The sequence below is a fragment of the Vigna unguiculata genome, chromosome 9 (genome assembly GCF_037176805.1).
Source record: "Vigna unguiculata cultivar grain cowpea cultivar isolate G323 ecotype 2 chromosome 9, ASM3717680v1, whole genome shotgun sequence".
NCBI classification, from domain to species: domain Eukaryota; kingdom Viridiplantae; phylum Streptophyta; class Magnoliopsida; order Fabales; family Fabaceae; genus Vigna; species Vigna unguiculata.
Window position 1 is genome coordinate 30252655 of NC_140800.1, and position 25791 is coordinate 30278445.

Consider the following 25791-nt stretch of genomic DNA (forward strand, 5'->3'; position numbering starts at 1 on the left):
CACACACAATCCAAGAATCCTCATCCTTTGATCTCATATCACATGGCCACCACCATGTAATCCATGTTCTACGTCTTTGGTTGATAATCTCAAGCTATCGTTACTGTCCAACTATCGCAACCGGAATCGCGACGGGACGACTAACCTAAAAAGAAAACGAAGAAAATGGGTTTAAAAAGAGATTTGGAGTCGCCACCATAGTTATTTTGGAAAACTATGCAAAACCATAAAAATAAGACAAGTCTGCGAAAAACCAGATTTAGATTTTGGATCCGGGAGTCGGTTACGCGCAGAGAAGGTGTTAGCACCCTACAACGCCCGCCCAAGGACGGTACCTTTAATTAAAAAGGCAAAGTTGATGTGGTTTTCAGAATATTAATTTTCCCCAAAAATAATAAGACAAAAATGCTAAAAGAAACAAAATGTATTTTTTAAATTTTTTAGGCCCGACAAGGATTGACCTTGGTCCTACGTATTCTCATTCAAAATGAGAAATCAGGGTTACGTAGTTCTTTAAAAGATATTTGAAAAAACAATTAAGAAAATTATTTGATTTTTTTGGAGGTGAACCTGACAAGGACTGGTCTTGCTCCTACGTATCTCACAGTGGAGAATCAAGGATCACGTAGTTCTTAAGAAACTCATTTGTTTGAAAATGTTGATATTTTGTATTTTTGAAGTTTTTGCATTTATGGTGTTTTTGAGATTATTTGAAAAATGATGTCACATGACGCAAACAGCCGGACAGACACGAAAAGAAAAGAAAATATTTTTGGTATTTTTAAAAAATAAGTGTCACACGGTGCGAGCGACCAGACAGACACAATAAAGAAAAAGAGAACCTTTTTTGTATTTTTATAATTTCCAAATATTTTATTCTTTTTAAAGAAAAAAGAAAAAAAATAAAATAAAATAGAAAAGGTGGAATTAATAAAGAGATAAAAGTGAGAAACAAAAATAAAAGGGTGCATGAGTAATATTGAGGTGCATGAAGTAAATCAGGTGTGTACAATAAAAATGGGAGTGCAACAAGTAGAATATAAAACAAGCCCAAAAGTGACAATAAAAACGCATAGGGAGTGAGGTCAATAAACATGGTGGTGCACGAAGTATCCAGTGAAGAACAGTGGTTTTTGCAAGCAATAGAGCCCAAAACAAAAATAACAAAGCAAGGGGAGTGGAAATAACATGCAAGGGGTGCACAAGCGAAATGGAGACAACCAAGTAAAATAAAACATAGGGGTGCAAGATTAAAAAGGGGTGCACAAAGATGAAGAGAATTATTCTGCAAAATAGAAACCACGAGGGTTTCTTCTTCATCTTTAACGCAGACTCTCTAAAACGAAGCTATAGCAGCCTCCTCCTCGATCATCTCATGCGATCGGTTTCCATGGAGTTCCAGCAGCAGGTGCCACCACCGCTCGTCTGACGACCGGCGAGAGACGCCATCAATCCCTTTCGTGTGACCACATGACAGCACCAATCCCTTTCGCGGCTGCGTGACCCTGCCCGCTAGAGACTACCGTTAGCGATTCCAGCTACCGCTGGTCGTCCACCCATCTCCAATCCTTGATTCTCTTCTTCCGTGAGAGAGAAAGGCACCATTGCCTTTGCGGTTCGCCACCACCACGCCAGCCACCACGACTGGATCCGTAACTGCCTTGGGAACCAACTCTCTGGCCACCACGACCAAGACCGCCTCAAGGTCGTCGTCGGTCCTGCCGTCACCGTCGAGGGAATCGTCGACACCGCTGGTGCGCGAGGACTCCGCGGCTCGTCACCACGCGACCATCACTCCTCCGTTCACGCGACCACACTCTGTGGCTCGTCACCACCTCTTCTCTTGGTTTTCTGCTTCTGATTGGATGTATGTGATCAGGAAAAATGTGAGAGTTTGGTGTCGTTCGATATTTAACAGAAAATGAAGAGTGGTAGGGAAGTGTGACTGATTTTTCTGATTGCAGGTTGAAGGTGATGGAAGAATGAAGAAGAAAATATTGGTCTTGTATCTGTGAATGAAGATGAAGGTCGAGATGGATTCTGGCTTATTTTTGTGTGCAGATTGCGTGTTGGTGGGAGTGAGTATGGTGAAAGGTTAACAGGGGATGGAGAATGGAGGTATTCATGAACAAGCTGGAAATGAGGACAAAAAAGAAAATGGTTGTGGTGGTTATGAGTGGATGAAATGCGAAGGAATTGGGGTCTCACATATGATGAAAACGTGAATGGATCTTCTTTTTTGTTTTATTGGTTGCATGTTTTATTGGTTGCAGGGGAGGATGAATTTAAGGTTGGATGATGGGTTGAGGAGCTTGGTATTTGGTTATGGTTGGCTATGTGGTGATGAATGGTGCGGTGGTTCTTTATTTTCTGTTATTTTGTGTAAGTTGGATGAATAGAGGGAAGTTGTGCCTGTGGGGTTCGGTTGGGAAGTGAGTGTGGTGGGTTAGAAGGTAAAGCACTACTGGTCGTGTTATGGTAGGTGATATGATAGGGGAAACTATTATTAATGCATACTATGTTTCCTAGCATTCCAACAACAACATGCATTCGACATATATGAATCAGGTTCCAAATAAATGATGCAGCAAATCTCACACACAATCCCGACATGTTATTCAAGCATAAGCATAGGAGGCAAAATACAACACCGTTTCATCATGCTCACTCAAGTATTTATGTGTTGAAGCTTACCTCTCAGGGCTTCCTTTAGCTTTGACTTGTGCAGGTGCTTTGCGGGCTCTCCTTCACTCTCTCCTCTCCCTTCTCTAGCCCGAGAGATCTCCTCTTTGTGCCCCCACCGATCTCTCCTGCTCTCTTCCCTCTTTGTTGCCTTTTTGTTCACGTCTCCTCTGTTTGAATTCTTTTCCATTAGTCAAAAACCTGAGCAGATTACCTTTCAGCCACCCTATTAACATACTATGACTGCCATGCTAAGATCGCGTGTCTGCCGTGCCAAGACAGCGGTGACGCAGGCTTCACAGTAATTCCTTTTTTGTGTCAAAACCCGTAAAAGAGGCAAAGTATGAAGGCTGACCAAATATCCTTGCATGAGAGAGGAAGAGAAGGGACATGCAGCAGTTGACTTCAATCTTCATTTGTTTTCATTTATTTATTATCATCATCATTATTATTATTATTATTATTTAAAAAAAAACGAAGGATAGAACGACATAAAAATAAACAAAATAAGATTAAAATTAAATCAAAATCAAAATCAAAATTAAAAGAAAAATAATAATAAATAAATAAATAAAATAAACAAGATCAAATAAAATAAAACAAAATTAAATTACATTAAAGTTTATATGAGACAAAAGTAAAAGTAGGAATATATCTACACTCAAATAAATGCTCATTTTTTCTATTTTTCCCTCCTCTTAATTATTATCAAAGTAAAAAACTTATTATTATTTTTTACCCGAACAAAATTGGGTGTTGACACCAACCTACAAGCCACCACTTGTAGAATGCATGCGGGAACACTCGCTATTCCGAGCCACAACTCAGAGAATGCTTGTGTTACCCTCCATCTTGAGCCACAACTCCAGGAATACTCAAGCATCTGACCCTTGAGATATCGCCCAAAGCCTCATAGACCACGCACATCCAAAGCAGGCAAAACACAATGTCTGCTTCATCAAAAATCGCCTGCCACTCCACAGGAGTCGCCAAGTGCAAAAGGCTTCCAGACCACCTGTCGGGGGACATGTGCCGCCAGGCCCCAAGTGCCTTTGATGCTACTATTTCCACAAGTATCGCCTGGCGGGACAACCTCTATCGCCAGGTGCAACACGCTTCACTTTTCTACAGGTTTTGTAGCCATCGTCTAACGGTCAAACACCACCGCCAGGCGCTACACCAGTACTTATGCAGTACTGGTTTTTCAGCACCCAGAACAAGTAAAAAAAAATTATTCACATTTCATATATATATATATATATATATATATATATATATATATATATATATATATATATATATATATATATATTCCCCCTTTAAATTCATGCTAGCATTCAATTTTAACTTATGAATAACGCATGCTCAAACAATTATAAGCAGCAGCACTCTAACAATGTAAACACATGATCCTATGCACCAATGCAAATTAATATTGACATTCATGCATTCACCAATAACCAATTCTCCACATGTGACTAACCCAAAGGGACATTCAAATTGATAGAGACTTACCACATAACCAAATCATGCTTCATTAGAAGTTACTTGAAATTATCAAGAGCTTATTAATGTATTTCAAAGACTCCAAAATCAGCAATATTGAGTAACGTATATCTCTATCTAATAACACTCAAATCCAATTTCCACCGTTAAAAGTGAAGAACTACATGTTATGGAACATCTGTCAAAATTTCACCTAAATCGGACGGTTAACGAACCGGAAAATGCAGTTTTATGAAAACTGCGCAAACCAAAAAAATGGTGGCGCCTAGTGCCTAGAAATCAGGAAGGTTGTGTATAGCGGTACAAAACTAGCGCTCGGCGGTTCCTGTAGTGCGAAAAGTATGGAAAACAACGTTTTTCGTGAACAGAACACCACACACATCTCTGGTATGGCGCCTGGTGGCCAATTGGGTACCGCCAGGCGGTTCCTGCAGTTCCAGGAATCCAGCAGCCCTTCCCTTGTGCCTGCGAACCTCAACCAGCCCAACCATCCTGATTTCCTTCAATTTCGACTCAATACTCACCACTCAAAGGTTTAGGATCACAATTCATCCAATAATTTTGTAGTTTATTATGCAATTTGTTATACAATTTCTGAAACACCCAATTCCTCCACCCTAACATTCATTCATAGCCAATCTCATTTGATTCCCTCGCACTACCATGGATTTTCACAGTTAATCCATTCCTTTTGGTCCAAATGTTGTTAAAATGCCTTTTACACCGAACCAAAGCAACCCAGAACATGCAGAACCTGAAAATCGAACCATAACAAAAAGCGTCGCCTAGTGGGTGTTCTTCACCGCCAGGCAGTTCATGATCAACCTAGAAAATATGGTGGCGTGGCTTGCGTCGCCTGGCGGCACTAACTCACCGTCAGGCGAATCCTATCAGGAACCCAACAAAACAGGCAAAATTGCATGTGTTGCCTAACAGCAATTCATCACCCGTCAGGCGGTTTTTGGAAAAATTCCCAGAAACGCGAAATTCAACAAAAATAAACATTGATCATGCAATAGCATATGATACAACATACATTTAATTATTAACCAATTAAAACGACATTAATCAGTTCCCCTAACCTGGATTCCTTGCTCCAAAAGTGTGCAAAGTTTTGAGTCCTTGATCCTAATAGGCCTTAGATCTTGATTCCTCCTTCAAGACACCTTCTCACTTTCACTTTTCTCTCCTTGCATGCACTCAAACACCCTCTCTACAACACTCACGTTTTGGTAGCTTCAGGAACCCTTTCTCCCCTCTCACAATGCCCTTAATTGGTTAATTACCAAGCCTTAATGGTGGTTTAATGACCCAAAACGAAAATTATCATTACATTGGGTTTAATTGTCATTCAATGACCCTTTTATGATGGTTTGCCAGCCCTTTTGGCTACTAGGGCTTCCTTGCCCTTTCACCTTCATGCCAAAGGAAATTTTGGCAAAAAGAAAGTTTAATTTGGTTCCATCAAGGTTCAAACCCATAACCATTCCAACATTCAATTCAATGAGCCACCATTCAACCAATTCATGTTTCGTGACAATTCTTACCGTTCTATAATTATATTACCACTCAACATGATCAAGCATAATTATTAAAAATAATTATAAATTAAATAGCATACATAGGACTCGAACCTAAGTCTTGTCACAATACCATATACTCTCAACCACTTAAGCTAATACTTTTCCACATCATACATGTCAGAATTAAATGCCATAAAGTCTCCCACTAACCGCATTTATTAATTAATTATTTAATTATTTAATTAATTAATTAAATTTCACCGGTCTTACACAACAACTCCAAATGCTTCTAATATTTTCCATCATTACGAGGAGTTGAACTCTCCTGTGTTGAGGTTGGATGTAATTGATCCCCACTCTCTGTATTGCTACATCTTTAATAATCATATACGATTTCATTCAAATGTTTGTGATTTGGTTTATGCTTTATTGATTGGATGAATTGATCACTCATCTTATCTCACTGATTTAGATTGAGTTGGAAAACTAATCTTTAATTGTGGTCTAGTCGAATCACCTTTTGCTTTTAGATGCTATGAACAGATCTAAGGCTCTAACTGGATATAGAATCTTGCACTTAAGGCAAGGATTCATTCAATCAGAAATTGAGGAATCACTTTAATTTGAAGTCCTTAGGCTCCAAATGTTAGGAATGGATCTAGAATCACCTTAGAGAAATCTCAGTATATTTGTATGACCTGCATATTAAATAAATAAAGATCAATAGCATTGAAGCAGGCGAATGTGAAATGAAATTTATCCTCAACACATTTTTACTATTGTATTCCTCAAAAACTCAATTAGTTATGTTTTTGATAATTATTAAAATTACAACAAACATTGTTCTATCGAATCTAACTCAGATTTGAATATTGGAATATCTTAATAAATCCCTATAGATAGACACTTGATTGATACTACAAACACACCCAGTACACTTGCTAAAACTTATTTGAATTAGTCGTTGTTGGGGATTTGGCTAAGATAATCAAATTATATTGTTGAATAATTGCATGATAATCACATTTACGACTTAGTGAAATTGCCTAAGGGCATTGGAAACTAGGTGGATTTTCAGGGTGAAACAAGATTCAAACTCTACACTTCCAAGGTACAAGGCCAGATTAATGGTGAAAGGTTTCAGACAGAAAAAGGATGTTGATTTCAATGAGATTTTCTCACCTGTGGTGAAAATGTCATCCATCAGAACCGTGCTAAGTTTAGCTGCTACTCTTGATTTGAAGGTTGAACAGATGGATGTGAAGAAAACTTTCCTTCATGGTAATTTGGAGGAAGAGATATACATGAAGCAACCTAATGATTTTCTTGTTGAAGGAAAGAAAGATTATGTGTGTAGGCTAAGGAAGAGTCTCTATGGTTTGAAGCAGGCTCCAAGGCAGTGGTATAAGAAGCTTGAGTCTTTTGTGTGTGAGCAAGGTTACAAGAAGACTACTTCTGATCATTGTGTCTTTGTTAAAAGTTTTTCTAGTGATCACTTTATTATCCTGTTATTATATGTTGATGACATGCTTATTGTTGGGAAAGATATTTCCATAATTGACAAGTTAAAGAAGACACTTGGCGAGTCTTTTGCCATGAAAGACTTGGGAGCTGCTAAAAGGATTCTTGGCATATGTATCTCACGTGATAGAAGAGAAAAGAAGAACAAACACCAATGAGACCTAAGCCTAACCACATAAGGTATTGACACCACTCTCAACCCAAAACCTTAAGACAATGGGTTTATGGGTCTTTATTCTTATATAGTGCTCTACTTTCTCATTTCTAGTCAATGTGGGACTTAGACTCACACTTGGATTCCTAACAATCTCCCCCTCAAGGGTAAGTCCCTTCAACCACATTGCTTAGAAATGAGAAAGTAGAGCATTATATAAGAATAAAGACCCACAAACCCATTGCCTTAAGGTTTTGGATTGAGAGTGGTGTCAATTTCTTATGTGGTTGGGCTCAGGTCTCATTGGTGTTGTATCTCCCCAGTAAAACTCCCTCTATAAACCTAACAAGTGGTATCAGAGTTGATGGTTAAAATCGGCTCAGACGAGTGCAGTATGGTCCTAGTATTGAAAGTCTTCCTGACAAGGGTTCTAGGTAAGTGTGTCCCGTTAAGAAGAACGGTGGTACAAAAAAGGACAAAAAAAGGAGCACTCGTGGTTGGGAATGCTTCCGCTAGAGGGGGAGTGTACCAATGTGGTTGAAGGGACTCACCCTTGAGGGAGAGATTGTTAGGAATCCAAGTGTGAGTCTAAGTCCCACATTGGCTAGAAATGAGAAAGTAGAACACTATATAAGAATAAAGGCCCATAAACCTATTGCTTTAAGGTTTTGGATTGAGAGTGATATCAATACCTTATGTGGTTAGACTCAGGTCTCATTGGTGTTTGTTCTCTCCGGTGATACCCCTCCTTATAGACCTAACAATATAACACTAATAGATTTAGTTATATTATCTACTTTGTGTATACTTTGTTATGCTAAATTGCTTTTAAGGTTGTTCAAGAAGAAAACATAACCAAACCTTGCTATTTGACCCTAGAAAGGACTGTGAGAAGGAACAATAGTAAAATCAGGAAATAAAACAAGAGGAGGATACATCCATTTCAGACTTTGATTTGCACACTCAATCAGCACCAATGGCAAACAAGATTCATGGGAGAAATGAAAAAAGAAGGCTGATGAAGATTATTCATAGTAGCAAAGACTTGGTTACTTCCCTAGCATTGTCAGACCTACTAAAGGACTAGAATTGAAACTTGTTTTATTATCTTTAATAACTTCTGATCAGTTTGCAAGATAGACAATGAAGATTTTTATAATCATTTATCAACCTTTTATAAATTTTGAGAGGTTTAAATCAAACCGGTGTGATACGAGAATTTTGGAGTCCTAGCCTAGTTGGTTATAACCATTTTATTGAATCCTTTTGGGAATTAATAAAAGTGGATGTTCTAATAATGGTATAAGAACTCCATAAATATTAAAAAAAAAAAATGTTACAGGAAGAAAATTCGTCCTTTATAACTTTGACATCGAAGAACATTGGGAGAATACATACCAACTTCACTCATTATATACAACATTCTGGCTAAATTATCAGTTAAAAGGCTAAAAGGATGCTACATAAAGTTATTGATAATTACATTAAACTTGTTTAAGGCTTTTACTTCCTGCATTCCCATAATTTCTTCGCACACTCCCAAAAACGTTCAAAATATTCATTTTACCTTGTGGAGAAAGAAAGTTTTCCGGAAGAAACTTTTTGGAATTTAACAAAATTTTGAAAACAAATATTTTGTAACAATTTTTAAAACATATGAAATGTATTCTGGAATAAATTTTCCGAAATAAGATTTTTGAAAAAACTTCCCACAACTCACTCACAAAATGCCTTTTGAAATGAGTTTTCCGGAATATCCACACATAAAATATGTTTGAAAAGAGTTTTCCTGAAACACATGAAATACATATTGAGAAAATCTTTCCGAAACAAGTTTTTTTTTTTTTCTATATTTTTTCTCTTCTTCTTTTGGCGCAACGTTGGCCGTCTCTTCTTCTGCAGCAGCGGTGCGACATGATGCAGTTAAAAATGGTGGGAGTGGAGGAAGCGATTTCCGTTGTTTTAGGAGGAAGAAATGTGTTGAATGTGGTACTTATTGCGAATGAAGTGGTGGAAACAACGAAAAGAAAAAATAAATCATATTTGATGCAAAAGTTGACTCTGAAAAGAAACATTACTTAAGGAGGTGACAATTTTTGTAGAACACGGTGGTGAAAAGAATGGAGTTTGGAGAAAAATGGACTAGATAAAGAAAAAGTTGCATTAAATCAAATTTCTAAGCTTTTCAATTATTTCCTTCTATTTTTTATTCTCTTTTCTTCTATCTAAATAATGTCATTTTTTTAATCTTGTCCATTCAAAACACTCATCACTTAAACAAAAATTACAATAAATAAGTTGTTGAACGAGGCGAATAAGAAACAACATTACAGATACTTTCAACTTAAACATTCATTTGCTTAAAATATAATAATTTTATTTATAAACTAATTTTAACCATTAGATTTTTCAGAAAAACAAAATGCTCTCTATTTTCATCATTCAGTTTTGGAAAATCTGATAGCTAAATTGGTTATTCAATCAAATCATTCCATGTTTTCGAAAAAAAAAAAGATAAAAAGTAACGTTATTCCACCTCTTCTTTTTATAAACATTATTTAGACACAACTATTCTTGTCATACAATAATAAAAAAATTGCTCATGAGAATATCTAAGTTTTAAAATGAGCTTCGAAGACCATTTTACATTGCTTCAATACCAACTTCATGATGTGGTAGTAGTAATTTGAATATAAATCAAAGAAATAATCTAGTATAATTCGTAATAATAAAATTGCTTCCAATTAATATTTCGGACATTCAGGACTCGTTGGCTCTTTCAACTTTCTAGCCCATCATTCTGGCATGGTTTACGGTTTGGAACGAAGTTCCCCACTACACATATCATCCTCAGGTAAAATACATAATTTTAAAAAAGTGAAAGAGTATGTATGAAAAATTACCCTCTTTTTTCTCCTGCCATGAACTAACAATATACAACATAAACGTTACTACAAACAGTAAACACTTGCCTTTACAGTAATCAATAAATTGTTACAAGCAGCACGGTGTCCCCAGTCCAATGGCTGCATCAAGAGGTCGTACACCTCACTTTTACCGTACGTGGTCTCGTTCTCATGTATAAAGAATTGACCAGAATCCTTTACATAGAGTTTGTACTCTAATAGTGCAGATGATTGAAGTTCAACCACAGACCACAAGGAATGCCGGGGAAACCAAAAGACTTTAGAGGTATTTACAATCGGCAACTCAAATGAATCTTCTAGGGGATCCACCTGGTGTGTGGGCTTTGTAAAAAGATTTTTCATGAAAAGGATCAAGAGTAAATGTTGCATTTGATCTCACTGGATATGACGGGAGGGTATTTTGCCCCATCAAAGTGTAAGTTGGATGAGGAGGAGAAAGAAAACAGCTCTTGTGGGCTGGCCCATACTGTCTCAATGGACTTGAGCAGGGCGATACTGGTAAAGATGTGATCACCCTTGTGTTATCTCTGAAGAAGGAAGTTAAAACAGCGAGTCAGTCTAAATAGCACAAAAATTATTCAGCATATACAGAGATTCATCACCAGGACTTGATAGGTCAGATGTTTAACCTTGGGCTCCTTACTGCACGTGAAGTAACAGGAACTGGCTTTGTTGCATAATCTCCATCCAATGAATTTATACTTGTTCTATTGGAATGATCTAAAACTGGCTGCAACGCGATCCAAACAAAGAGACAGTTAGCTCCATCTCAATGCTTGCCATAGAAATTGATTTTCAGATATTTTGCAACTTCAAAACGACAAAATTAGGTTTATGGAGTATGTGCATTAGAACCATGACTTCAAATGAACTAATGCTTTCTATCCAAGTTTTGCAGTACTTTAGGATTCTCTTGCAGCATTATGTACTCTAAGTAATTATGCAATCCACTTTTATCCAAAAAAAGGAAAGCGATATTCTAGTATCAGTTGTCAGCCCTAACTATGCCATGATCACCCTGTTAATCTGTTCTCCAATTTCAAGTTCTCTTGCATTTGGGACATAAACTTCACCAATATATGAGTATGCAATCCAACAACAGTCTTGAGTAAAACAAGACGATCAAATTCCATACTAAAAGCTAGAAGCCTACATAACCACCAAAACACACATGACAGACAATCATCTGCTTTTTTTCTTCCTTTCCTGATTGCAACATTATATCTGTTTAACATATAATTCCTTCCTGATTTACAATATATTATTTTAAACATGATAATAGTTGGCATATAGGATTGAGCTACATAATACGTACAGCATAAGAAAAACTAAGCAAACCATTGAGATAAATTCCTGACATGATATGATGAAATCCAATCATCGCATTCGCATCTTATCCAGTATAAGGATAACCACAAATGATGAAATCACATATATGTTAAACATGAGAATGGAATTAACATGTAAGACGCCAAAGCAACATAACTTCAGAAAGAAAATAAAAAAGCATTAAGGACTATACCGGCGGTGTCCGACTTCCATCAAACATGTAGGGGAAAGCATCCCTAGTTATTCTGACATTTGTAGCTTTTGTTGCTGGTTGATCTAGAATGAAGGGATGCTCTAGTAACTGATGGGCTGTGGGGCGGGCTGATGGATCTCTTTGTAAGCATAGCTGAATGAAATTCTTTGCATCGCTTGAGAGATGATCAGGAATTTCAGGCATATCTCTACTGTTACCGATTTTAAATATTGCAGCTACCTGATGAATACAAGCATTAAAAAACAATGTTTGCCATTCATATTCTTTAAATAGGCTGATATCAAACATGCAAATAAATGCTAGTTGTAGATATTGAAAATCGCACCCCTTCATATTGATTCCAGGGAGGCTTTGATGTTGCCATTTCAAGAATTGTGCATCCCAAGCTCCATATATCAACAGGAAGGCTATAGCCATTTGTATTCATTACAACCTAAGAAAGCAGACATCAGTATACATTACAACATACAGTGAAAGTGAAAAGGTGACGCCAGTTCAAAATGAAAATTGTGAAAAGGGAAAAATAGTTTACCTCAGGTGCCATCCAGTATGGACTCCCTTTGAAAGAAAGCATGGAGGAAGAAGAATTTATCTGTTTCAGAACAATCATAATTTAGAGATGATCTACATCATAAAACTATACATTTAGAAACTCAGCTCCCCCTACTATTTTTCCTCCAACTCTTCCATTTCATAAGGGTCCCTATCATATAAGTTTGTCATATGGGACCCATTCGGTGGACATGATGTGATAGAATAAGAAAATAGGACATGACATGATAAGGACATGATAAAATAAAAAAGATAAGATATAATCATATTTAGTGTTTAGTGAATACAAGAGAACAAACTAAATAAGGATAGGATATAATATAAAGGATGTTTAAATGACAATTTTTAATTAAAATTACACATAATTTTCTAAAAAATGACTTTTAGTTTATATTTTTTACAACTAATGGAAATTATAAAAAAATAACTAAATTATACAAAATTAGTTTTCATTTATATAACTACTTTTACATTATAAAAGATTATATAAGATTTTAAAATTATAACTAATATCTTAAAAATATTTAAATTATCGTTATTTAATTTTAGTAGCCTAATTAAATAAAAAAATTTAAATTTGTGTCACAATAATTATAAATCTGAATACATATAAGATAATATGGTAAGTAAAACAATTATTATATATATTATGATATAAACTAATATTAATAAAATCATACAAATTTTGTAAAAATTAATATTATGATTCAAATATTTTCTTTGAGAAAATTTAATAAGATGTTAATTTTAATACTGCAATTATCATTATAATTTAAATTTATGTTAATATTATATCAATAGATAGAGAGAAGGGGGGGGAGAGGAAAAGAGAGGGGGAGAGTTTATCCTATCCTATCAAACCTACCTCGCCTTCTTTCTTAAGATAAGAAATACGCTATACTACTGGCAAGATAGGATAAGTGATAAAATAACATTATCATATATTGTTGGTGCAACAAATAACAGATCACATGTTTGATAATATCTTATCCTGCAACATCCTACCCACCAAATGGTCCCTTGAATTTTAAAAGAAGAGCCAGATGTACTCTAGCTCTCATTCTTCTATCTTGCGATTTTACTGAGAAATCATACGTAATCAAGAGGGTAAAGTTGAATGTCTCTACCACTACCCAGTCAGATATGAATAGAACAGCAAGTTTGAAGCTGGGGCAAAAGAAAAACTTTTTAAGTACTCCCCATGATTTTACATGTGTACTGGCCAATTTATTTTGCAAGAAGTGATAACTTTTTAAATGAGCAGCCAAAAGAAATTGATTCTTAAAGAATACATTTAAAAAACTTACATGTTTAGCCATTCCAAAGTCTGCCAGCTTGATTTCACCATTAGGATCAACTAGTATGTTAGCCCCCTTGATATCCCTGCGTCAAAAAAAAAACAAACAAAAAAACCCAATACTTTAAGAAAGAGTAAAGATGAATGCATTTCATATTATAAATATAGATCTTTGAGTAACCATTAACTAAATTACCTATGCACTGTATTTCTCCCATGAAGATAGCAAAGACCAGAGACAATTTGCCTGGTATAATTTTGAATAACAGGCTCTTTGAAGGCCCCATATTCCTGAAGTAATTTGTGAATAGAACCACCAGAGACATATTCCAAATAAACTGAGAGTGTCTCTTCTCCCTGCAAACATGGCACATCCGCACATATATATTTATGATGAGTGGTTCTCAATAATTAATTTTTTTTCTTCTTTTTCTATGAGCAGACAGCTATAATTACAAGATTCAAAACTAAGAACTTTTTAGCCCCATACCAAATCACTCCCATAGTATTGAACAATGTTTGAATGTGAAAGCTGACTGAGCAAATTGATCTCCTGCAATAAAATGAAGATTAGACATATTAAAACAATCCAATACAACAGTATAGAATGTTTAAGGCATCATGCATAAATCTTAAAAAATAATAAAATTACCTGATTAAGCTGTTTGAGGCACTCTTTTGATGTTTGGTCATCACAGACAACCCTGACTTCCTTTATTGCACACAGTTGTCCACTATTACTGGCAAAGTTGCAACACAAGCTTTTCAGAGACGTAGAACAAACATAGGAAGCATATATAGATTCAGTAGCTTCTCCATAACATGGACATTTGGACACAGTGCACATTCCGAAAGAAGACTGGTGATATAATTCTACGAACATAGTTTAAATTCAAAGCTTGTGATTTTATATGCCGACAAAAACAGACACTGGAATATTTCCTTCGTAGCCTAAAGATTTGCTAATATACATTACAACCACCGATAGCAAAAGCCACAACTTCTGCCTTTAATTCAAGGAGTGAAAACTATACATTATGTTATAAAGTTGTTGCAGCCTAACAAAAAAGGAGAATCGAAAGTCAATTTCCTTCACTGTAAAAGAAAAAACAAACCAAAAATACCTATTGAATCCCAGGTAAACATGCCCAAATGTTCCCCGTCCTAGAAGCTTTCCCTTCTTCCACTTTGAAAGGTTACCGGTAGTGTGTTCTGCCACTCCATTTGCTCTAGCGCTGGAAAGAGAAGAAGAAGGGCTGGTAGGAGAGCCCGGTGGAAGAGGCAATGGATGGCATTCACCCCTTCCATCTTCTTGCCTGCCTGTAGGAGAGTCAAGGCTCAAAATAGGCAACTTCGGATGAAGAGGTGATGTTGGGCTGGTGGGCCCTCTTGACCCCGGACCTGGGCTTTTAGACCTCACATGGAACTTTACTTCTCCTTGCCCTCTAGCATAAAGAAACAGCATCGGTTAGTTCTGCAGCAGATGGGAGAAACAAACTTAACAGTCCATGTTTTCAGTGTTCCTTTACCTTAACACTAGCCATGCTAAATTGAGTGTAGATTATATAACTACGGCCCCCCATATTTTATAATTACAAACTAACTAATTATAGAAAAAAAAAAAAGATGTAAGGTAAAAATATTTTGCTTGAGTTTCACCTAAATAAATTGGGATGAATTAGATGTCTGAAGTAGATAGATATTCGGGAGAGTGGGGGTGGATGGCGGGTGGTTAACCTCGTACAGATAAAAAGGATATGAACTAGTCTTAACAAAATTTCTCATCAAGATGTAGATCTTCCTTTTCCCCGAACAAAATCCATACCCAGAGTCTAGAGCTGCAATTTCGGAGTTTGGAAACGCAATTCGAAGAACGGATAATTCCAAATCACAATTACACTAAAGAAGACTCCTCAAAGCGCCGATTATAAATTGTACTAAGTATGAGCGTAGTGAGAACGAGAACTCTGAAAGTAAAAGCAAAGAAAAGTTGAGGAAAGAAAAACAAAGGAGAAAAGGAACAGAAGTGTACGAAAAAAGTGCAAAATCGTGTTTTAAAAGTTAGGGAGGAAGTAGCAAGAGCCAGTTTCGAATTGGGATTGCAAGTCTGAACAAAACTAAAAAGGAATCCCACAAATCAAGAAAAGTATGCAATGATGTTCCAATAGAAAGAGAGAAGAGGAGACGTCACAGAGCCTCAGCCACCGGAGTAAAAGTCACTTTATCGCATCAATGATTAAGCTAATAACCAGAGGACCTAAATTAAAATAAATAAATAAATAATAGGGTAAATGAAAGGAATCCAATTCAATCCAATCCAACGGAATTGAATTGAATCTCATGTTAATCAAGGAGCATAACAATTAACAACAAACCTAGCAGCAGCAATCTGAGAGTGATATGTGGGTTGATCCTCGTAGGAGCCAGTGGAGCTGACGCTAGAGCCTGAAACGGAGGCAGATCCGAAGACGAGGCCCTGGTCGGTTCTGAAGCTTTGCGTGGAGGAGACGGAGGGGCGAGGCAAGGGGAGCCCCCGCTTCTCGTCGGAGTCGGCGGCGGAGGGAGCTAAATCGCGGGTGGCGCGTGGGGAATTCCGGACGTGGAGAGCTTCGTCGAAGCTCTTGTTGGGCCTGGTCTTGGGCTTGATGAAGTTGAAGTGAAGAACGCTGGTACCGCCGCCGCCGCCGCCATGCGGGTGGTGGTCCTCTTGATCCTTGCTCTTGCTGGACTTTTTACCCCACCAAGTGGGCATGTTCTAAATTATACTAAGCACAATTGGCGACGAGGGAAGGAAGAGAGGTTGAATTAGAGAAGAATCAGAAGGAGAAGAAGAAGAAGAAGAAGAGAAAGAGAGAGAAAGAGGGGTTGAGAGTGGTTAGGTTTTGTTCAATTGAAAGAGGAAGATACGACGAAAGGGGAGAAAGTAAAAAAGAAAAAGAAAAGAAAAGAGAGAGAGAGAGAGAGTGAAGAACAGCTAAGGTTGGGGTTGGAGGGGACGGCAGACGGTGGTTGGATAAGTGACGTGGCAATTTCTTAGAAAGAGAAAGGCTTTGAGATGGGGCCCACACTCCCAATCTATAACTCTCTTCTCTCTGTCTCCTCCTACGTGTCACTCTCTCTAACGTCTTACGTGCGTTTTCAACAACACCCTTCTAACTCTAACCGTAACTCTCCCACGGTTAATTTCCCGCTACTTCCATAATCAAAAAAAAAAAAAAAAACAAATATAATAGAATCCGCATTGGCCACTGTGCACTCGTTTTTGCGCTTTACTTTACAGTTTCACACGCTCCAACTGGCCGCCACCCACAACCATTTACTTACCCAAAATAATAAACAAAACGACGACGCAAATCAAATTAAAATCTCCCAATTTCATTTTTGTGATTTAACCTAGAGTTGTGTTGTGTTGTGGGGTTGGCGATAATGTTTGCGTTCTTACTACGTGTATGGACAGATTCAATGTTACACATAAACAACATACCCGTCGCTCCACATAAATGCCCACTCCCACCACTTCCTCTTTTTTCTCTCTTCCATAAATATCTCTCACACAAATTACAACATTTTTTTTCCACTCTTTATAATCTACGAAAAACAATTTCAATTCAAAAACTCATTTATTTTTTTATCTCCCAAGCTCCTTATCATGTCACGAGCCACCACACACTTTTCAGTTTTTTTTTATGACAACAACGTTACTCGTGATCTTCATTTTGCCACTACGTTTTTTCTATTTATTACTATTTTTACTATTATTAATAAACTATATATTGTTGTCAGGGAACTACATTAAAATTTCTCTCAGTTTCCGCGCTGTCAGTATCCACCATTTTTTCTCATACCGTGCCGCCCTGAGGTGGAGGTGGATGCTGCCTAAGTCTATAAATTATTATAATGTCTTCTTCTCTCTACTTGCACTAATCGCTATATAATAAAATAAAGTCATATGTAGTTATCATTATTTTAAACAAATTTAATGTTCGGTACACATCTTAATACTTATTTAATCACACTAATTACATGTACAATGTACACTTTGTATTGAACTGCACTATGTACGCATAACTTCAGTCTTATCTTCTATACTCATGTCAATTGATTAAGAAATATTTAATTACGTATAACCCAAAACGCTCTTGTTTCATTTAGTTAATGTTGGATTAGTTATAGATACGATTATTGAGTAATAATGATTATAAAGGTAGCTTGCACCTTAAATTTCCTAAAAACTAGTGGTTTTGCCATAAGCGAATATATATATATATATATATATATATATATATATATATATATATATATATATATTCTCAATTTTATTTTTTAATAAATAACCGTTTTCTTAAATTAAAATAATTATTTTATCATTTTTACCTTTTAAATAGCGTTAGATGATTTAACTGTTTCATTTTTTAATTCTTCTTTTCAATTAATTATTTTTAGACCAAAAAAAGGTTTTTTTAACAAGAAATTATCTACAAAATAAGTAAATATTTATAATAAAATTTAAAAAAATATTTATATTTATTTTTAAAATAAGAAAAAATTGTATATACTCATGCGCTATGCACATGTGTTTCTAGTATAAATAATTACATTGAATTAATATAAAAAATATTTAGATAAAGTTTTGTCAAAATCTTACACAACTTCAAGATAAAACAAAAGGTTTAATTTTTTTTTTCTAGTTTGTTTAGTTTAATACCTCTTCTTTTTCTTCTTTTTTTTCATTCAATATGGTTTTTATTTTGTTAAATTATGTTCAATTTTGTCCTTTTTGTTGATTGTATAGGATAACATTGTTCACATTACGTGGATTGTGTTTAATTATGATTATTTGTGTTTTATTCAAATAAGTCCCTAATTTGTTCTTTAAGAAAAAATTAAATTACTCTTTTGGTCTTTTTATTTGTCAAGTAATATTAGTTTGGTACTCAAATTTTTTGTTGTCTCAATTTGGTCCTCATTTTCTTAAAAATGATTTAATTTGGTCATTGCCGTTAATTTTGATCAGATGGTGTTAAAGTAACGCCACGTGTCAATTCTGATTTTTTTAATTTTTAATTTTTAAAATTTTTTTAATTTTTTGCACTGTCACTTCAGAATTGTGCCACGTGTCAAAATGACTCAATTTAGTCCCTATATTTGTTTTTAGTTCAATTTAGTCCCAATTTTGTAAAAATGAAGCAATATTGTCCCTCCTTAAATTGACATTCAATTTAATTTTTGTATACAACTTATGATGATATTCTTAATAAAATTGACATTTTTATTAAATATTTGTAGAAATATTTTTAAACAATTTTTTTTTTAGTTTTATTATTAAACAAAGTTAAACCCCAAACTTAATTTCAAAAATTAACAATTTTGTCATCATATATAAAGGCATCAAGTGTATCATATTATACAAACTTATTGAAGATTAAAAATCAAATAACTTGTCACACATAAGTTTAGGAATTAAATTTCAAGTTCAAAACAAAATCAAAGTCTAATGTTTTGTATAGAATTTAAAGTTAATTTAAAATATTTATAGAAATATTTAATAAAAACATTAATTTTAGTAAGAATATCACCATAAGACGTTAATTTACAATAATTGGGACTAAATTGAAACTAAAAACAAATATAGGGACCAAATTGAGTCATTTTGACACGTGGCACAATTGTGAAATGACACGTATAAAAAATTCAAAAAATTCAAAAAATCAGAAATTGACACGTGGTGTTGACTTTAACATTGTCTGGTCAAACTAACGGTAAGGACTAAATTGAATCATTTTAAGAAAATGAGGACCAAATTGAGACAACGAAAAATTTGAGAACCAAACTGATATTACTTGAAAAATAGAGGGACCAAAAAAGTAATTTAACCTTAAAAGAAATAAGTTATTTTTGTTTTTTTTTCATTATAATTTTCAATTTTATTGCATTTTATACATAATACGATAAAAATGAAAATAAAGATATATGAATAAAAGTAAAAAAAGATAATCAAATAAGATAAGAATATCGAGAATCTTTCTTTTATTTGAACTTATCCAGTTTCAAAATATTTTTTATTCTGAAATAAAAATTGAAGAAACCATACTTCCTTCTATATAATCATCATAATCCTCACCATGAACTTTTTCATCACCTTTACTATTAACTCACTTTTTCATAGGTCGTTTTTGAGAGTTAAACAAAATCCAAATAATGCCCCCTAATGAAGTATAGAAAAATTGACTCGAGATCAAATCTAAAAAAATAGTGCGTATTAAGTATAGCTTGCATAATTAAATCTTGCTTAAAAGAAAATAAGACTAAACAAATAGGGAAAAATAAAATTAAACAAAGAAACTGAGAAAAGAAAATTGTGCATATTTTATTCAATTAAAACTAAATTAATGCATGATGAAAACTAACTTATGGTATGATGTGCATTAATGAAACTAATTTACTAAAACTAGAATAGATTTTTTGGAATAAGATGAATGCCTGAACAGAACAATTGGCAGCAAAAGAAATTACTCATAATAGCAATGTTCCATGCATGGGCCTGCAGAATGCAAATTCAAAGAGTCTAGAATGCAACTAGAAATGAAGCAATATGTACAATGCAAGTGGAAGATGAAATGAACACCATTTGGCAGCAGATTTAACAGCAGAACATACGTGAATGAGATGACAACATAGTGCATGCAACAATGAGTTCATGCAGGGTGCAGTTTGCTTGAGTAAATATGGTAGCAAAGAAATCCACAAGATAACAGAGGGCCAACACTTGCCATACCCAGACAATTTCTACAAATCTTGCAGTAGAAAGCAAAACCCCCAAAACTAGAACCTCTATCAACTACTGAAACATGACAACATGGTGCATGGAATGCTTTAAATGCAAATATGAGGTAGAACTTAAATGTAACTTAGTAAGCATGGCCGAATTTCTAGATTCAATTCATAGCAACAAAATAAAAGCAGACTTATTTCATATGCAATGCAAATGCAGGATTAGACATGTCAAAGTGAGCCAACCCGACTCACACGGGTTGGCTCACCACGGGAGTCAGAAAACGAGTGAGCCTAACCCGGCTCACTTTAAGGTGAGCTAGATTTTTTACAACCCAACTCAACCCACCCCGAGTTGGTAGGTTAAGTGGGTTGGCTCACCAACCCACATAAAAAATTAAAATTTTATTTATTTTTTAATTTTTAAATACTTAAATATTTAAATAATTTTTTAAGTAATGTGTGAGATCATAATTACAATAAAATCAAGTACCAATGTGTCTCCATCATGCTCACTAACAAGGCTCATACTAGGAAATTTATATCATGGTATTCAACAAAACATAAATGAAAATAGTACACATCTTTATCATGTTAATTCAGAAAATTTGGTTCATAACACGATTGTTTCAATCTTGTCATCTTCCAATTGCTTTATCTCCCTTTGCCACTCTTCTAACATGTGTAGTTCTCAAAATAGATGGTGTCCTACACGAACTGCAAAAAACAAAACCTTCCCTTACATTGCTTAATGGTTTATAAAAGGCAAAGCATTAAATTCAAAATTTGTCAGCTGCTAAATGACTGCAAAAAGCATGATAAAACAAGAACAATATTTCCCTAACATGATACACCAAAATCATCTATGCGTAATTTCAGCAACATCATAAGGAAACCAGTGTTACTCCAAATTTTCACACCTAACAGATTTTCTCACATTATGTGGTTCTGTTTTAATGTCCATATTCATGAGTTATATAGTTTTGCCAAGTTCTGCACGTGAAGCGATGCCCACATTATTTTGCTTATTAAAGAAACCAATGGCCCACATTCACTTGCTTTTTATTTATACTTTCATTCCATGTCATCATCAAGTTTTAAATGCAAAACCAAAAGTTGTGGTGGGTACAGTGGATACATGTTACATGAAACAAATTCCAACACACCAACAACTCACATTTTTCTTGAGTTTGAAGAAGGGACCTCTATATGCATTACTATTTTCCAACTTAGTAATCTAACACACCAACAACTCACATGCATATTGAATTTTGAAAAACAGTATAAAATACATAATACCAGAGATAGAGACAGTATGCATAAGACTACAAGTTTTTGTTTCCTTACCTAGAATACTACACATGAGGTGCATTGGAGTCATGGATTGAAAAGTCTAGAACAATTTCCTTTTCCTTTTGATCATCTTCATTATCTTCATCTTCAAAATCAAGAAGAAATTATAAGGAAATAATATAATTTAGAATTAGAGGTATGATGTAAAGAAAAGAGTGAAAAAATACATCAGAAATATTTTCAAAACCATGTAACCAATTTTGAGTTAAAATCAGTGCTTGAACATTGTCAGGAAGAAGATTAGATCGATACTTATTAAGCACGTGACCACCAATGCTAAATGCAAACTCACTGGCAACAATTGTTATTGGAATACTTAACACCTCGCATACTAGTCTACATAGATTTGGATAATGTTCTTGACGATCCTTCCAATAGATCAAAACATCTAACTTTGGAAAATACTTTGGCTCAAGTGGTGTTTCAGTTAGATACAGATCCAACTCAGACTTGCTAGTTACATTCACATTTTGGCTTACGTAATTGATATATTCCTATAAAAATATAATTCAAAGATAAAAATTGGTTAATAAAGATTACATAATAATAAATAACAAAGACATAATGATGACTACCTTACATTATATGGATCAATCTCTTTGTCTTCTTCCATGTTCAAATGTTCTTCTGTTGAACAAGTGAATTAAGAACTTGATGCATTAGATGAAATTGACTTCACACTCACGTATTCTTCAAAAAGTTTGTACATTTTTCCTGTTATATGAATAAGCTTTTCATCACAAGTAGAAAAATCAAGCTTGGAGTAATAGAACTGGAGTGCTTCAAGTTTCATTCGTGGGTCAAGAATCATAGGAATTGAAAGAATGGTACTATATTCACCCCAATACTTGTCAAATTTATCCATCATCCTTTTTGTCATGTCTTTCATTAAGGGGTTATAGCTTTTAGGAGTATCCCTTAACAACCACTCAATTTTCTAAACTTTCATAAAATATTCATTAGAGGTTGGATAAGATGTGCCTAAAATCAAATTGGTTATGATATAAAATGGCCTTAAAAATTCACACATCCTCTCAACTCTTTTCCACTCTTTAGTTGTTGGCAATGTTTAAAATTTTTATCACGTAAAGTGAAACTTGAAAAAGCGTGACGATACTTAAGACCACTTTCAAGCATCATAAAAGTCAAATTCCATCTAGTACCCCAATTAGTCAAACATTCAAACACTTTATTTGCTAGATCATGACCCGTGTGTGGAGGTTCCATTTTACGAAAAGCAAGAATCTTACTATTCAATTTCTAATTGTTATCAACAAAATGGGTTGTTAAACAAATATATCCCTCTTGAGTACAAGCATTCCAATAATTTGATGTCAAACAAATTCAGTTATGACAATGATGCATTTCATGTTTTAATTTCTCCTTCATTTCAACATGAAATTTCCACAAATCAAAAACAGTTGTATTCCTACTCACATGCTTTACATCAGGATTCAAATATGAAAGCAATTCTCTTATCCATTTGTATTCAACAAACTTAAATGGTAAACCATGTTTGACAATAGCCATTGTCATAATCTCTAACATGCTTGTGATCAAGTTCCCTACTCCTTAACTTTCCCATATTATCAATTATCGTCCCCCCTACATCTTTACATTTTGGGTTAACATTGCATTTTTTTAAATGACGCAACAATGTTGAAGTGCCTATTTTAGTACCACCAATTACATATTCTTGTCCACATGCATTACATTTGGCCTTCTCTTTACCATCTTTTACTCCAACTTTAGAAAAATATTTCCAAACTTCAGAGGTAGTTGTCTTAGCTTTCTTAGTTTCTTTTTGAACTTCACTATCTTCATTGTTTACAGAGGGTGGTTCTTGTGGCTCATTATCATTTTGATTATGTATATTATCATCAACATTAACATTCACATTCACACTTCGATTAATAGTTTCAGATTCCATGCTGCACATTAATTTATGAAAAAAATAGTGTGAACAACTTACTAAAAATAGCCATCAAACACATGAACAAATCTAACTAAAAAGATTAGATGAGTGAACAACTAACCTATTTGCAGTAGACAACAATTGCAGCAAGCAGGGGATGATTGTATAGGAGGAAAACACCAAAAAAGCACCTTGTCGTCGCAGACCAACGCACAACACTAACAAATGGTCACCAATGTCAAGTCTAATAGCATCGCCACAGACCAAATGACCGTCAACACCTAAGCCGCAGACCACCAAATGGGCAACAACGTCGACCACCGTTTTGCCGCAGATGACAAACGACCACCACGCCTTAGACACACGACGAACGACCACCACACCTCAAACCAGACGACCACCACCAAATGGAGGCACCACCATGACCGTGAATCATAGGGAAAGGAACTTAGTGATTTTTTATTCATCCCATTGTGGAAGTGTAACTCGAAGAAGAGGATTGTAGTGGTGAGGGATTTTCTATTCCAATTTATGGATTGTAGTTTTGTGAAATTTAATATTAAAATAATTAATTTTATTAAGTTAAGTGGGTTGGTGAGTTATCTCACTCAAACCTAGCCCAAACCCGCATAGCTTGTGGGTTAAGTGAGCTCAACCCGTTTTGACCCATAACCACAAAAAATCTTGTTTTTGCAACTCGGCCTGGCTCGAACCTGTGGTGAGCCGGGTTGGCTCACGGGTTTGAGCTCACTTTGACATCTCTATGCAGGATGCAATAGGAACCATGAACGATAGAATGCATGACACTATAAGGCAACCCTCAAACAAAACATGACAACAGCAGAGTCTCCAAACCCTAATTAAATCAGATGAAATGTAACAATGCAACCTACCAAATGCCAAACAGACTTGATATGCTCCAGAATGCAGAGAAACTGAAATGATTAAAGCTACTAAAAACTAAAAGCCTAGGAGAAAACCATTATTGGAATTCATGAATTAATCCCTAAATTACAACAAAAAACTAAAAGTTAGGAAAAGTAAAATTGGTGCAAAATCTTAAACACACTAGAATGATAACTCAAAGCAATAGAGGAAATTTAAAATGTTGCAAACATAGAAGTTGAAAATTGATTTAGTGCTCAAACTATGGCCCTCTTACACTCGAGAAGACATCTTGGGAAGTTATGCACACTTTGGGGTCATATGGATTCCTAGAAGGAACCAAGATTGTGTGCAAAATATGAACCAAGATTAAACACCATCACAACATCACAAATTGAACTTAAAACTGGAAAGCAATAAAGGAATTCAAAAGCAATGCAGAATTTAAAGGCAGAAAACATAAAATTACAAGTGAATCTTAAACAATCAGAGAATTGAAAACTGGAAATTGGAATGGAGCAGAAAATCAGTGTTTTTGATTGCAAACTCAACAGTGTTACACGAGATAAGAAGAGTTCTAAAATCTATTGGTGAAGGAGGCTCACTTGGCACACTTCCCTACCACTTTGTGCTCGTGAAAGGCCAAGTAGAGTTACCCGCACGCTAGGGAGAAAACCCAATCTCTAAAGGCTACTTTGTGCTCATTAGAGATGGAGAAACCCCTTTACAATGCCCTATTCTCTATCACACCAACAAGAACATCACTCATGAAGAACAAGAGAACCAAACCCTAGCCTCTCAGAATTTATCTCTCGCGCACAGCTCGGGCTCTCCCACAAAACCTAATTCTTGCCCTTTTAAACCCCCAAAAAAGAGAAATCAAGAATCATAAAATATGAAAACCTAACCCTTTACGACATTGAAAACCTCTTCATTCGTCCATCATGCCACACTTTGATCTGATCACGCATCAGCCTTCAATCGCCTCCATTCATCGCGAATCAACTTTGCTCTCCCTTGGATCAACAGACTCACGCCTCAGATTGCAGCACCATATTTGTTTCATGCACATAAAATTCTCGAATCTTGCCTCGTGCACCAGAGATCATTCTTTCTCGCACCAGGTTCAACAGGTTCGTGATGAACTGGTCTTGTGGCTCCT

General features: G+C 35.3%; 1 protein-coding gene, 1 long non-coding RNA gene and 1 pseudogene across 2 annotated transcripts; 1 reads left to right on the plus strand and 2 right to left on the minus strand.

Annotated features, from left to right (window-relative positions):
• The first annotated feature begins 1748 nt into the window (after positions 1 to 1748).
• LOC146883877 (uncharacterized) lies at positions 1749 to 2580 on the plus strand. Its single transcript, XR_014984537.1, has 2 exons — positions 1749 to 1886; positions 1965 to 2580. It is a non-coding gene; the product is annotated as an uncharacterized LOC146883877 (long non-coding RNA).
• A 7517-nt stretch (positions 2581 to 10097) lies between these two features.
• LOC114162599 (mitogen-activated protein kinase kinase kinase 3-like) lies at positions 10098 to 16610 on the minus strand. Its single transcript, XM_028046538.2, has 11 exons — positions 16081 to 16610; positions 14830 to 15150; positions 14358 to 14445; positions 14196 to 14258; positions 13902 to 14062; positions 13716 to 13791; positions 12389 to 12448; positions 12182 to 12289; positions 11836 to 12075; positions 10943 to 11043; positions 10098 to 10840 (listed from the first exon to the last, which is right to left on the minus strand). The coding sequence occupies exons 1-11, from the start codon at positions 16455 to 16457 to the stop codon at positions 10597 to 10599; spliced, it is 1839 nt and encodes a 612-aa protein (XP_027902339.2). The 5' UTR covers positions 16458 to 16610; the 3' UTR covers positions 10098 to 10596.
• A 5221-nt stretch (positions 16611 to 21831) lies between these two features.
• On the minus strand, positions 21832 to 22640 carry LOC146883878 (zinc finger BED domain-containing protein DAYSLEEPER-like; annotated as a pseudogene).
• Positions 22641 to 25791: the final 3151 nt, after the last annotated feature.

Excerpts from the sequence above, each read along its gene's own strand:
- LOC114162599 (XM_028046538.2), bottom strand. The coding sequence starts at position 16,457 with ATGCCCACTTGGTGGGGTAAAAAGTCCAGCAAGAGCAAGGATCAAGAG. Across the intron at positions 14,063-14,195 it reads AATACTATGGGAGTGATTTG|GGAGAAGAGACACTCTCAGT; the intron begins GTATGGGGCTAA and ends CCATGTTTGCAG. Across the intron at positions 11,044-11,835 it reads ATGGAAGTCGGACACCGCCG|CCAGTTTTAGATCATTCCAA; the intron begins GTATAGTCCTTA and ends ATCGCGTTGCAG.